Here is a 13,151-nt window from a genome sequence, read left to right on the forward strand (position 1 = left end):
TAAACAAAAATACTCACATAGCCACTCTACTTTTTAGACTAAATATATTAGCTTTAATCTGAAACAAAAAGCTCACTTGATTTGTGAATGTAGTTTTTAGCTGCATATTTTATTGTTCTACTCTGTATTACAAGATTATTAAATAAATCATTCTAACTTCATTGAAATGGAGTCTGCATTTTATTTATTTATTGTATACCTCTGACATCTACAAATAATGATCTCATTCCTCTACTTCCGCGCTCGTCGGATGGTCGACAACAAGCGGCGCAGCGAATTCCAAATCTTTCTTCATCTTGGTCCAGAATTGGTTGTCTCGCGGGTTGACTGATCTCTTGCTCAAAAACTCCGAGTCCAAACTGCGCATTTGCTTGAGGAATGACGTGAATCCGTTGTTTGGGTAGTAAATGGGAAAGAAGCTGGTTTGGTATTGACGGTATCTCTTGTAGGGAGAGAACTCCGAGGTGGGTGCTCCTTGAATTTTTAATTAATAAGTAAATTGATGCAGGGTGGTGAAGATTGAACATTCTTTTAACTGTTCGATGTAATAAGCAGGTTGATCGATAAGTAAATTGTTCTAGTCAAAAAAGGACCTTGCTACAGTAAAAATTCTAATTTTTTAAATTTTCTCCCAAATTTACAGCGCTTGACCACATTTTCTTGGCAGATTTCGATTCCTCTCGTCAAGATCTGTCCAACTCTTTGTTGCGAAATAAAATCAGATTTCAAGTAAGGAGACAGTCCTCACCAGTTGGACTTTGCAGTCACTTTACTAAAAAAAAAATACGCTGCTACTTTTGTCAATTTTTCCTTTAAATGATTTAAGCATTTAACAAGAATTTTCCAAGGGTTTGCAGCATTGATCTTCTTTATCATGTGATCAAACCTTTCAATATGGTTATAAATAATAAAAATAAGGAAGAATTAAGTGGAGTTTTACCTGACACGTCCATCACAACAGCACTGATGAATAAAATGACGGCAAAAGAGATCAAGACTGATCTCATTGTTGCACGTTAGTTGTCACCTAAAGACAGAAATTTCCAATCTTAACAAAAATATTGTTAGTGGTTTTTGCGAGACAAATAAAAATAAGACTAAACAAAATGTCCGGTTGCAAAAGTCTACTAATTACTAAAAAAAATTGATGGCAAACATTCTAAGCCAAACGCTACTACAATTTATTAAAGTTTATTTTAGCTACAAGTTTATTTTAAAGTTACATTTTGAGCAAAAATATCACCGTTCCATGTGCAGGACCATTTTCAGATTTGAATGTCTTTGATTTCCAGGGTTCGCCAATTTTTCAATGCGCAAAAAACCAGCTGGAAAAAACACAAGCTTTGGGTTTTTCGCATATTTCCAAATTAAACCCCGAAAGGTAACATTTCGCGACAAATAAGGCAGAAATTTTGGAAAATTACGATTAATGTTAGAATCATTGGTCTTTTTTTTACTTTATTGGAAAAAATTCCTATTTTTGGTCATACAATATGAGAATTTTAGATTTTCAATGACAATGGGTTTCGGAAAAAAATGCGCGAAATTGTAGAAAAACCAGCAAAAAGCAGTGCAAAAGAAATTTAGTTGAATGATTTTTGGTTAGAGTCGGTATAGCACCACCTGGAGCGAAGTTATTCGCTTTCAAAAATTGTGGACTTTTCAAAAACCACCCCGCAGATCTGAGGGGATGGGGGTTGAAGCCTCAGTGCCTCAAGTTAAAGGCTGCATGCCATCAAAATTGCAGGCGTTAGATATTGTCTTCCACAATTGACTTTTTACAATCACTCATCTATTTTTTAACCAAAAACCAACTGAAGACATTTGATTCAAATTTTTAATTTTGTTCTGGAATAAATTAAATACTAAAAATCAGAGTTTTTCTGACCAAAATTAAATTTATTTCTTGCAAAATGCCTGTAGTAGCTCAAGTTTCTTTAAAAAACATTTTTGTCCCAAATTATCATTAATTGTAATCTCCGAGGACGACTGTATTAGCCAGATAACAGCTTGATTCCCATATGGATTCTTTTATTAATAAACATCCACTTGCTATCTTTTAGAAATTGAAGAGATAATAATCTTGTAATATATCATAAAGTAATTTCAATTCCCTTGTGAACAATAGCATTATGGAACATTTACTGCGATTATTCCCCGAGCATTTATATTTGATTGTTTTTAAAATAGCTTTTTACTTTCATTAAGTGGTAACAAAAAATAATGGTTGGCTAAAAGATGGAAGAATATTGCAAAAGAAAAAATATTACCACTTATTCTTCTCTGACTGAGCGTAAAAAATTTTTTTTAGACTCGCAACAGTGATAGAAATTCACTCTTACAAAAATTTATATTTGAACTATATTTTCAAAGAGAGAAAAGAAGGACATCTAATCTCCTTTTTTTGTGTAAAAATATTTTTCTGCTCATCGGGTTGGAAAAGCACTTACCTTTTGTTCCACTGAGAGCTGAAGGACCGACTGCCTGTTCGGCTATCATGCTGGAGCTTTTCAGTCTTTGGAAGTAGCATCCCACGCAGACGCTGATTGGCTGAACAGGCGCCTGATCTCTCCATACCTGTCAGTTCTTATCCCCGGGATTTATTTTTATTCCTCAACCACACTGCACCTCCCACAGCACAACAAAAATAATTCGGAGAAAGGAAAATCTAATCATCTTTTTCGATGCTCCAAAAAGCAGCAAATGTAATAAAATCTCAACAAGCTCTATTACGAGAAAATCCGTGGGTTTTATACACATATGTTTGACATGTGCTGAAAAGTGCTGGAATATAACTCAAATCAATTCAAGTGGTCTCAAGGGAATTTCCCACGGATTTTCCCCGGCCTCTCGCTGCCTGACGTTTCGATCGACACCGCGCTCAACAGGTGAAAAAAGAGAAAATTGTACAGCTTTACCCAGGTGAAAAATGCACGCCAACGAGCAGGCGACAGATGTTCTCGGTTCTCGCAAACTTGTCACGCCGATGATGTGGCACGCGTTTAGTTCGCAAACAATGGCAAACAACTGACGTTTTGCGCAACAGATTGGCTAATCATTCCAGAATTACGAGGAAAAAGTGAAGTGACTACTTTCTATTCCTTGCGGGGAGGGGAAATTTTTAATTTAAACCTTGCTCAAGAAAAAAACTCTAAGGATAAAATAATCATTAGATGTTTTATGATAAAACTATGTATATGTAGTAAATTGGGGGTCTATTTTATAATTTCTAGCTAATTGGTGAGGTCATGAATTACGAAATTCTAATAAATTTAAAATATGATAGCTCAAACCGATGTTTTTGGTAGGTATTACTCGATCAAATCGTTAGACCACGTAGAAGAAAATGTTATTAACACATTTATATTATATAATTTTGATACAGACACTTGATCTCTAAATTATTTAAAAAATAAAAGCGCCAAAGTTCGAAGATAGCTCCTAAAAATGAAGGATAATTTTTCTCCCTTTATAATTTTTTATAAAATGAATAGTTAAAAAATATTTTTAAAATAGAATAAATTAAGAAAATTATGTTTTGTTTAAAACTTATATATTATCTCAAATAATCTCTGAAACTAAGAATTGTAGCCATGAAAACCGGAGAGAAATTAATGAAATAAATTACTCGCAAGTTTCAAAAAATAAATCAGAAAAATGCAATTATGTTGATTAAATGAGGGAAAAACTGTAAGGATAAAACAATTTGTAAATAATCCAATGACTGATTTGTGATGTGAAGTCGCATAATATTTTAAATATAGTAAATTCACCAGTTGCATAAACCCTAAGTGTTCGAAGCCGCCAACAGATGGCGCCACCGTAGACTTTCGATTTTAAGGCACTTCCGCTGCGATTTCAGACTCAATCTAGCTACTGTGCATTCTTCAATTAATTTGCTAATTTTTGACGTGCTGAAAACCAAAATCGGTTCAGCCAATCGCCGTAGAATCGTGAAAAACTATATTTTGAAATAAAAAATCTTTTCCAACGTTTCTACGGCGAATGGCTGAACCGATTTTGGTTTTCAGCACGTCAAAAAAAGCAAATTATTTAAAAAAAGCAAAATAGCTAGATTGATTCTGAAATCGCAGCGAAAATGCCTTAAAACCGCTTAAAACAAAATTTTTAAGAAAGTCTGTGGTTGCGCCATCTGTTGGCGGCTTTAAACACTAAGGGTTTATGCAACTGGTCAATTGGGATTTATTTTATAATTTCTAGCTCTTTGGAGAAGTCATGATAAATTAATTTAAAATATGATGACTCATCAAACTAAAATGTTTTTGGATGGATCATATTGGATCAAATCGTTGGACCGTGGAGAAAACCAAGAAATTTATAAAAACCAAAAAATTCTTTCGCAAAATTCATATTTTTGTTAATTTATATACGGATTTACTTGATCTCTAAACTATTTAAAAATATAAGTGAAAAAAAGGCGTGAATAGAACTTTTAAAGAGATAAGGGATACTTTTTTCTTTTTATGTGATTTTTTATAAAATGAATGGTTGGAATTTAAAATAGAATAAATAAATGTTTTGTTAAAAAAATCAATAATAAGTTTAACTTAACATATAAACAAACAGCTGGGTTGGCAAACTATACGTTAATATCATCTCAAATAATCCCTGAAACAGAATTATTGTAGGCGGAGGAAGATAAATGAAATAATATTACTCTCATATGTTGAAACAATTTCAATTATTGTGATTGCAGTAATTTGAATCAAATCAATAGCTAACAGACATTTCTGTTGTAAAGTCTCACAAAAATTAATTAAAACCAACGTCTGGACTGGAGTAATTAGTAAAAATTGCGTTTTTAGCCGATCTTTTACATCTATAGAAGCAAAGGAGCCAGTCTGTCACGCTCTGCCGCGGGCTTACGTTTCAGTAGACTAAAAGTGACAGATGCGTGTCCAGGATAATTGGAGTGGCGGCGGCTCGTTATGTTTCTGGGTGGCTTGGAAAAAACTTTTCTCGGAAATTCGTCAATTTGAACAGCGAGGCGTTGTTATTCTCGCCGCAGGGTCGCCCTTTTGTAAACCCGAATTTATTCGCAGAAGCAGGAAATTGCTGTAGTACATATAATTTCCTTTTGAAATGGCGAACAGCGGCGCCGCAAGTTTTTCCAGGAAATTAACCGGACGAAAGGGGACGCAAAGAGATAGAGGAAAAAAGCTCGTTTTGTTTTAAGAGTTGATTTTGGTAAATTTTATTGGAACATTTTTATTACAAATATCATAAAGATTTCTTTGTAGTAGTGGTGTATAATAATAATATAATAAGTTTTTCCTCGTTTAATAAATCATATACGCGTCGCGACGTCGTAATTCCCATACAGATATATGCCGTGTAATAATTACTTATTGGTGAACATTCAAAATCAACAATCGTAAAAAAGGAAACACAAAAACAGCAGTGTGTGTGTGTGTGATTGGTTGTTTTCTTCACGTTCTCTCTGGTAGTTGTTGTTTTTTTTGTTTTATTATCTCATCCTATTTAATCATGACAAAGCTAACATTACTATAGTACAACTCTTTTTAGAACTTTTGGTTGAATAAACTCGATTTTTTCTTTTCACAAACGAGTGTGTGTGTGTTTTTTAATGTGTTCGTGTGTTTGTGTGTCACTTGTATCTCTTCTTGTGTGTGTGTCGTGTTGTGTTTTTACCCTAAACAATCAAGTTTAATTGCGTTTTAAAAGACGTACACTTAAGCAGTTTTTACTCCATCACTTTCGCTCGCAGAATTAATGCAACAATTATACCCAATTAACCGATTATCCTCTGCACAAATTCGAGGATGGCCTAAATGCGGTTTAACAATCGAACTAAGCCGTTTTTTCACTTGTGGAAAGCATATACAGGAAATCAACAGGAGGAGGAATTCGATTAAGGCGCAGCCGATTATTATTAATTAATTAAATTTCCGTTAAGTTTTGCTGATTTTTAGACTCTACTCAAGTGCAGCTATAATACTATTAATATAAAGAGATTGTGTTCCATTTTTCTAAAGCATATATTCACCACATGTATTTTTAAAATTCAGATCACATAATTCTTTTTCGAGAAAAGGGAGCTACAAAAAGGTCCGTCAAAACTAGAGATTTGTTTCGCAGCAGCAGCAGCACTCACTCCGGTTCGCTTTCACTCGGCTCAGCGTTCTCTCTCATTTTCAATTTGTTTGTGTGTGTGTTGCAAATACAAAACCGCAATGGAATGCAAATTCGAGTTTAATAAGTAGATTGATCGTCTGCTAATCCCGCTGGGTCGCCCGAGGGGCAAAGAACATTGCCAAAACTTTACAACTAGACCAAAAGAAACTCTCTCGTCAATCTAGGCAAATCAACACGACGCAATTCGGAGGGAGTTCGTTCTAAATCTTCGGCAATGCACTTCACACGAGAATATTTAATTTAATTTAATTTAATTTAATAGGCCCTTTGTCACACGCACGAGTCTGGACTGAATTCGAATTGGTGATGGAAAAGCGAGAGAGAGACGCTTTAATGGTGCAACTCCGACATCTCGAAATCATCGTCTAGCAAACAATGAATCCAACTTACTAGGTCGTCACAATTAAGCTCTGTTTTGCGTGTGTGTGTATGTGTGTGGTTTAATAGTTTATTCGGTCGAAAACGATCGTGACACTGACTTCTTTTTTTTTATTAAAAACTTTAAGAAAGCGCGGCATTAAATGCTTCTTCTTTTCGTATATATCCTTCTTCTCTGGCTTTTTAAAAGTAGTACAAATAACACGTGCACGTGAAAAGTGCTCTCTTTTGACCTTATCCTGCGTGTGTTTGTTTGTTTGTTTGTTTGTTTTTGAATTTAGCGACGGGCTGGCCTGCCCGTGAATGCTTTTGCCTGGCCCTGAAGGTTGTTCGAGACGGCGTCACCGCTGCAAATTTTCTAAAAGTGCTCATGAACACAAAACGAAACAGGTGGCGCCTCTCCGAACGCATCGACGGAACTGGGCAAAAACGCGTCTTTTTTATGCATATACAAATGACTAAACATCCACGCTTTCAAGAAGTACATAGTCTACGTCCACTGAACAGAGTGTTCGCTTCCTCGGAACCGAATCAATTCGTTAATAATAAATGGACACACATAGTTTTATGCATTAAGAACAAGGTCTCAATTAACTAGTTAGTTACTCTGAGAAATCGACTTTTTAGTTCTTTCTTAAACGTTATAGCTGCAAGAGATTGTGTCCAGCTCGATTCGTTATCGACTTAAACTCGAGTGAATAACAATACGCGTTTTTTTATCATTTTTAAATTTTAGCTTCCAAAAAATGCTGCTGAATTTTGTGCTTTTCCCGAAGATTTATAATAAGCAAAGGTTTGCGGAGAGCAGAGTTTTCGTTCCGCTGCGGTAAAAAAGCACCAATTGTCTGCTACACTCGATCGGGAATTCGGAGATTGGCACATTAGGACAGCGGACGCGGCACTTTTCGACATTTCAACGTGTTTGCATGTGTGTAGGTGTTTGTGTGCCACGGATATATAGTTTTAGTTAAACTCTTGCTCACACCATTGATGCTTTTCTGCCCTCCGCCGGTTTAATCACAATTCGCACTCTCACTTAAATCCATTTTCGGTACAAATAAAATTGTGCGACGGCACTCGATTGTTGTTTCAATTTACTCGCATTGCTTTCCACAATCAAATCAGAGTACTATTTTTTTTTATTTTTTAAACGGGACCGCGGGTATTTTTAAAAATTTCGCACGACAATAAGGTTATTACAAACGGTACACGAGTTAGTCAACGAAAAATGAGACCAATCGGCAAAAGATCGTCAACGTTATTACACAGTAACATTTTATCGTAGGAAGTACAGTAGACTTTTCGCTAATTAAGGGGGTCCTCTCTCAACAGTTAATTTAACTTTTTTATGCCCGGCTTAGCACCATATTGACAACATAGTTCAACAAAATAATCGATTCGCCGGTCTTTTGGTGCGGGAGGCACGAGTTCGGAAATTCGCCGAACGTCGAATTCCCGGCTCAAAAGCGCGAATCGGAAACAATGCGTGCCCAAAAAGAGGCGCGTTCAACAACGTCTGGTGAGTGTTGCGTCTGGTGCCATTCTTTACTCTGGATATGTTTTGTGGTTTTTTCGCTTCTGTACGTACGTGTTAGAGTGTGTATGTGTGTGATTTGTGAGTGTGTTGCTTTATACTCTCTGCTTGTGCAATGACAAATTCATATAATGCAGACGACAACAACGAACGCAGTTTTGCATTTTACACAAATAAATAAATAAACAAACGACTATTTCCTGTCAGAGTGTGCAGTTTTGACACCAGGAGAGGTCACTGGCCCCTCGGGAGAGATGTTTTTATTTTTATCTTTATACGACATTCAAAATTTGCTGAGGTGGAATCAAAAAGGTGCTTCTTCCGGAAACGAAACGGTTTTTGTTGGTTTAGTGTTATTATTATCATCAAGTGCTTCTTCATGTTGTTGTTTAAACGCGGCGACCGCTCGGGTAATGAGCAGCCGCCATCTTTGTCTCTAACAGTATAATTATGTATATAATAATAACATCATTTATATCTTTCACAGCTTTTAAAAAATTTCCGCCTCAACCGCGAGGGTTTTCTCTGCCAACAGTTTTTGAAGGGTGCGTCGTTAGAAAAGTTGGAATGTGTTGATTTGAAAATTTTCACCTCTCTCAGCGCGAGACACGATTTCTGGCCGCTTCGAGACAAGAGGAAACCGTGTGTTGCCAATTCGCGGGTGAAAAATGCCGAGAATTTACGCACGTTGCGATCGTGTCTCACGCCGAGATATTTTTAGCGCGCGTGTGTGGGTCTCAAAAGAAAAGAAGTAGTCAAGGCTTGTGTGAGTGTGTGTGTGAATGTGTGCGCGCCGACCGATTTTACACGCACCGCAGGCCTTCAAAAGTTGCTTATTTACTTTTCGGACAAAACCCCTGCACGCAGTAATTGAGGAAACGGACATCTCGATTTTTACTCTCTTCTTCTTCTTCTTGTTCAGCAAAATATTAGAGCAGAGCACCCATAAAACAGTGAGGAAAGACCACAGACACGCGGGCCGCACTGAACGCAAAATCCAGATTTCGAAATTATTTTTTGCTCCCACTCGGAAGAGAGAATCGTCGCTCGTCTCGTCGTATCATAGATTACACGTACGGAAAACACGCAAAAATTAATAACAGATCACTGCCGGCTGCTGTCTCATAACGTGGAAATGCGCACCACCGACTGCTGCTTGCCGTCCGCGGGCGCCTCCGCCTGCTGCTGCTGCGGGGGCGGCGGCGGGTGCTGATGGGGGCCCGTGCCGCTGCCGTCCAGCACCTCGGAGGCCGGGTACGACGACGGCAGGTTGACCACCACCGAGGCGGTCGAGGTCGTCGAGTTGGGCTTGGCCGCCTGGTTCAGGCTGGCCCGCGACACGGCCTCACTGGCCGACCGCACGTCGTTCATCTCCTCCTCCTGGCCGCCGGTGTCCGGGGTCGCGCCGCGGTGGTGCTGCTTCTGCAACAACACGACACAGTCAGAACGAACGGCTCCGAACGACACCCTAGCTGCCTCCCGCGCGATCTACAAGCAGAAGCGCGACAGAAACACGATACACATGCCACGCCGCTGATTCACACGTGGATTTTGCTCTTTTTTTCGTAATAAAATTTGATAGGGAATTGATATTTTACTCTTTGTACTGGCCTGAATCGACTATGTTTTACCAAAATAGATTAAATTCGTTAAAATTCAGGAAGAGAGCTAATGAAATGTATTACAAATTTCGAACAAACATTTTTTATTTATCGTTTTGCTATTTATTTATATTTTTTTACGAAAATTTACGAGTTTATAGCACGTCAAAGGTGAAATTGTGCTCTAATCAAGATAAATTAAATGAAGTAGTCTAGATTCCCTACTAAAAACTTAAATTTATGACCGTAAAAGGAGACCTAAAATTCCATGTCTATTAATTTTTAAGAGACTGCAAGTTTTTAATTGAAACAAAATTGATAGGAACGACAAAATGCATATTTTCCAACAAATAATATAATTTTCCAATAAATTGATTTATCATATATTAAGAACAACAAAGATATTAATTTTTTTGAATGCTTCTTTTAAAGTTTTTAAGAAAAAAAAGAGAAGAATTCCATTCTCATCTAAAAATGGAGTGTGCAGAATTGACTTTCTTGCAAAAAAAAGAGGAAAATTATCTAAATTCAGGAAAAGACTGTTGCAAAATTGTTTTTTTCGCTTAGCACCCGAGACAAATTTTGAAACATACTAATTGACCAGTTGTTAGTGTTCGAAACCATCAACAGATGGCGCCACCGTAGACTTTAGTAATTAATTTAAGGCACTTCCGCTGCGATTTCAGACTCAATGCTGCCACTGTTGGTTCTTCAATTAATATGCTCTCTTTTTACCAGCTGGAAACCAAAATCAGTCCAGCCATTCGCCGTAGAAACGTCGGAAAATATTTTTTATTTCAAAAAATAGTTTTTCACGATTCTACGGCGATTGGCTTAACCGATTTTGGTTTTCAGGACGTCAAAAGAAAACATTTAAAGTGAAGAATCTACAGTGGCTGGATTGAATCTGAAATCGCAGCGGAAGTGACGTACAAATAAATTTTTTAAGAAAGTATACGGTGGCGCCATCTGTTGGTGGCTTCGAACACTAAGGGTTTATGCGGCTGGTAAATTATTAATTATTTTTTCTGTAGACGTTGCTCTTCAAAAGGTGTATATTTTTAAACAAGCTACAAGAGTTTTTGAATGAAAATTCACGTACTAGCTGGAATTTACTTCTTTTCAATAACTATAGAAGAAAAAACACAATACACAATTTTATGCCACTTTTACTGTGAATCAAATAACGTGTTTGTTTGACTACCAGCTGGAAAATTTAAATTTCTGATCTAAACTCTGATTTCAAACGTTTTAAAGTATTTAAAAATCTAATGTAAATTTTTCTCATTAAAGATGATAAAAAAAGGTAATTTCGCAATTCTTAATACTCCTTTCCAGAGTTTAAAACTATTTTTTTATTAAAATAAGTTTTACTTCTTGATTAGCGAAAGATCTACAAACTCTATTGACTAATTTTAGTCGTTGAAACTTTTCCTCGCTGAAAATAAAATCTTATATCGCTTCTCCTTTCCTTTAGGAGTTGCGGCGTGCGTCAAGTGGCGATAAATCTGCGCAAATTACACTGTGACGCAGAGTTGGTTGGCAAATCCACCTTGCGAAATCAGCCAGCGCGGCGTATCTCGTATCTCGTGTGCGGCGACTTTTTCATTCAAACTACGCTTGGTATTTTTTTTTTGTCCAACCAATTACCTCCACCCGCGGTACACAAACATATCGCCTCACAGAGCAAGCGACATTCGCGCATTTATATGTTTATTCATCTAATGTGAAAAGTCACGTCTTATGTATGACTTTCTTGCTTTCTTTCTGCAACCTTGCATTTGTCAAGACGGAAGAAAGAAAGAAAGAAAGAAAACGAGCGGCATGCAGTTGAGAGTAGACCCGGACGCTCCGAGCAGCAGATAAAAAGTATGATTTGCATAAACGCCTCTTTTGTCTTCCTCGCATGCGAGCAGGCAGTCAGGCAGGCATCGGCAATCAGCAACAACAAGCATGCAATTGTGTGGAATGAGCAGGCAGAAGCTGCAACCCGCTTCGACGCGCGGCGAAACCTCGGGACTTGCAGCCCGAATTAGCAGTGTCGAGGCAGATTGCGAGAATTTCACACAGCAAATGTCTCAAGAGAGAGAGAGAGAGAGAGAGAGAGAAAGAGAGAGAGTTATAAAAAGAAGAACAACTATATTTGTTTGACGAGAAAGACAGAGAGAGAGAATTCATAGAGCAAACAGTGGAGCAGGAGAAGAGAGACAGAGAAGGATCAAAAGCCAGCAGAAGACTGAGAGCAGGAGAGAACAAAGGAGAGAGTCAAAGAAAGGAAAATATAGAGAGTCACGAAACTAATTTTATATATATGATATATATGTTTAAGTTAAATACGGAATTGAAAATGCAAAAGTATAGAAATATAATAATTTTCTGCTATAATATGGAAATAATAATAATATTATATATATTTATATATATCAGACTGTGTCTGGAAAATGCTGGGGTTATTACCTTTGTGCGCACTTCGATCTTGTCTTGATAAACTAGAACAACCTTGTCTTTCCCGGGGCTGGTAGCTAGGAAGGGAATGCTCTTCTCATATTTGAAGAGTGCGCACCAGCAAGTGAGAGAGCGAGAGAGAAGGGCAGGGGCAAAATCCGAATATTAGCAAAGCTATGATATAAAAGTGAATGGTGGTGTTAAAAAGTAGTTCTTTCCAAAAACATCGAGAACAACACTGACTGTGAGTAAAACTGTCATAGTCCAGATTTGCGGGATTCAATCTTAAGAAAGCAAAACCAATAGTGAAATTTCACACTTGCAAAGAGTGTTTTTTTTCACTGTAAAAAAATGAGAATATTAATTATTAATTAATTTCCTTTCACTCCATCAACTTAAATTACGCACCCTGAACAAGTGTGAACTTCAAAACCAACGATTCCCTAGTGAGTCACGGAACACAAACAAAACCAGAATAATAATAAAAAAAAACACCTTGCTCCGAATTTAGTTTCATATTAATTTTGTCTTTAACCACAAAAATATGGAAAAAACGTATCAGTTGAAGCACAGTAGGAATGAAAGGCAAAAGAAGGAAGAATCTCTGGCACTGTAAAATTTGATGTAGTAGTGTTTCTCATGATTGGATGAGTGTGTCAAAGAATCCACAAGTATAATGAGAAGAACAAATTTGTGAGAGAAATATATATTGATGGAAGCGTCTCGGACATTCAGAATATATATATACGCTATATATATGTATGGAAAATATATTGAGCTTGCACGAAACATGATAGAACTTTAAACAATTACTCAGCGGGTGATTGTCTGTGCGATATTTTAATTGTGTGTATGTGTGTATGCGCGTGTGTGAGTGTGTTGGAGAGAGAGAGAGAGACGAGAAACCCACGAGTCGTGTGCTTGTTTGTGTGAGCAAATAAAATTTATGATGCCGAACGCGCGCTCACGGTGGTGGTGTGTGTGTGTTCTAAATAAAGCCCGAATTGTAATTGGGC

At 37.1% G+C, this 13,151-nt stretch overlaps 1 protein-coding gene and 1 long non-coding RNA gene across 5 annotated transcripts in view; both read right to left on the minus strand.

Annotated features, from left to right (window-relative positions):
* Positions 1-167: 167 nt before the first annotated feature.
* Positions 168-2,619, minus strand: LOC135945016 (uncharacterized). Its single transcript, XR_010575388.1, has 3 exons — positions 2,451-2,619; positions 941-1,027; positions 168-474 (listed from the first exon to the last, which is right to left on the minus strand). It is a non-coding gene; the product is annotated as an uncharacterized LOC135945016 (long non-coding RNA).
* Positions 2,620-5,185: 2,566 nt separating this feature from the next.
* The window catches only part of Shal (Potassium voltage-gated channel protein Shal), a 42,573-nt gene continuing 34,607 nt past the window's right edge, over positions 5,186-13,151 (minus strand). For 2 of the 4 annotated variants that reach the window (XM_065496240.1, XM_065496239.1), the window contains exons 9-10: positions 12,148-12,228; positions 5,186-9,511 (exon numbers count right to left, since the gene is read on the minus strand). In XM_065496240.1, the coding sequence (XP_065352312.1) occupies positions 9,212-9,511; positions 12,148-12,228 (381 nt within the window). In that variant the 3' untranslated portion in view covers positions 5,186-9,211. The remainder of the gene's footprint in view (positions 9,512-12,147; positions 12,229-13,151) is intronic. The other 2 variants (XM_065496241.1, XM_065496242.1) reach the window with 2 other exon arrangements.

The sequence above is a fragment of the Cloeon dipterum genome, chromosome X, assembly GCF_949628265.1.
Source record: "Cloeon dipterum chromosome X, ieCloDipt1.1, whole genome shotgun sequence".
Taxonomy (NCBI): Eukaryota; Metazoa; Arthropoda; class Insecta; order Ephemeroptera; family Baetidae; genus Cloeon; species Cloeon dipterum.